Here is a 1,801-nt window from a genome sequence, read left to right on the forward strand (position 1 = left end):
AACTGTGAAGTCTTTTGGACCAGATTTTCTTACTTACATTCTGGAAAATGAACCAAAGACTTTACAAGATGCGTTGTCTAGCCCTGAGGCTCCATATTGGAAAGAAGCCATCAATACTGAAATGAAGTCCATTTTTCATAATCACACTTGGGATTTTGTGGATATTCCACCAGGAACCAAGACGTTGGGATGTAAATGGGTCCTAAAAAAAAAGTACAAAGTCGATGGAACATTCAAAAAATACAAGGCTAGATTGGTGGCTAAAGGATATAGACAAAAAGAAGACCTTGATTTTTTCGATACTTATTCACCAGTCTCAAGAATAACCTCCATTCGTGTACATATTGCAATCGCGTCATTGCATAACCTTGAGATACACCAGATGGATGTCAAGACAGCATTCTTGAATGGTGAGTTGGAAGAAGAGATCTATATGGATCAACCCAAAGGATTTGTTGTTCAGGGTCAAGAAAAGAAGGTGTGTCGACTCGTTAAATCCTTATATGGGCTGAAGAAAGCGCCTAAACAATGGCATAAAAAATTTGATACTACAATGCTGTCAAATGGATTTAAAATAAACGAGTGTGACAAGTATGTCTACATTAAAGGCACAAGAGACTCTTATGTCATAGTATGTCTTTATGTTGATGACATGCTTATAATGGGAAGTAATCATGAAGTGATAAAAGCAACAAATAAAATGTTAACGAAACATTTTGATATGAAGGATTTGGGCATTGCCAATGTAATACTAGGGATTAAATCTCTAGGACTTCTGAGGCGATAGTCCTGTCTCAATCTCATTATGTTGAGACCGTCTTGAAAAAAATTAATGCTTATGATTGTTCCCCTGTAAAAACGCCTCTTGATATGAGCGTCCACTTGAATAAGAATCGTGGAGAACCGATTTCTCAATTGGAATACTCCAGAATTATTGGAAGCCTCATGTATATCATGAATTGTACTCGACCTGATATTGCTTGTGCAGTAAACAAGTTGAGTCGATTCACAAGTAATCCAAATGAGATTCATTGGAAAGCTTTGACAAGGGTGCTTAGATACCTAAGGCACACTCTGGAGTATGGATTGCATTACACAAGATATCCTGCGGTGTTTGAAGGATACAGCGATGCAAATTGGATTTCTGACACCAAAGACTCTAAATCCACAAGTGGCTATGTTTTTAGTATTGGTGGTGGCGCAGTCTCTTGGAGGTCATCCAAACAAACTTGCATTGCTAGATCAACAATGGAATCTGAATTCATAGAACTTAAAAAAGCCACAGAAGAAGCAGAATGGCTTAGAAATTTTCTGGAGGATATTCCTTGTTGGTCAAAGCCAGTGCCTGCAATTATGATACATTGTGACAGTCAATTGGCAATTGCAAGGGCACATAATGCTATGTATAATGGTAAGTCTCGACATATTCATCGAAGACACAATACCGTATGACAATTGATCTCAAATGGAGTTATCACAATTGATTACGTCAAATCAAAAGATAACTTAGCGGATCCTCTTACAAAAGCATTGAATAGAGATCAAATGTACAACTTGTCAAGAGGAATGTGCTTAAATTCTACAAAATAAATCTCTCATAGTGGTAACCCAACCTTGTTGATTGGAGAACCCAAAATCTTGGTTCAATGGGAAAACTAAATTATGATAACTTGAGTTAACACTCTGGAATTTTTTCCAACTCATTCCTAGGACTAAGATTGTTGTAGCCTACGCATGTAGTGTGGTTAAGTTTGAACTTTTAATGGTTCCTTGCCTGGAAAAGGCGGAGTACTGTAGGATG

General features: G+C 37.4%; 1 protein-coding gene across 1 annotated transcript; it reads left to right on the forward strand.

Annotated features, from left to right (window-relative positions):
• The first annotated feature begins 954 nt into the window (after nt 1-954).
• On the forward strand, nt 955-1,452 carry LOC140874311 (secreted RxLR effector protein 161-like). The gene has a single exon (XM_073277587.1). The coding sequence runs from the start codon at nt 955-957 to the stop codon at nt 1,450-1,452; it is 498 nt and encodes a 165-aa protein (XP_073133688.1).
• Nucleotides 1,453-1,801: the final 349 nt, after the last annotated feature.

Source organism: Henckelia pumila, chromosome 1 (assembly GCF_033568475.1).
Source record: "Henckelia pumila isolate YLH828 chromosome 1, ASM3356847v2, whole genome shotgun sequence".
NCBI lineage: Eukaryota > Viridiplantae > Streptophyta > Magnoliopsida > Lamiales > Gesneriaceae > Henckelia > Henckelia pumila.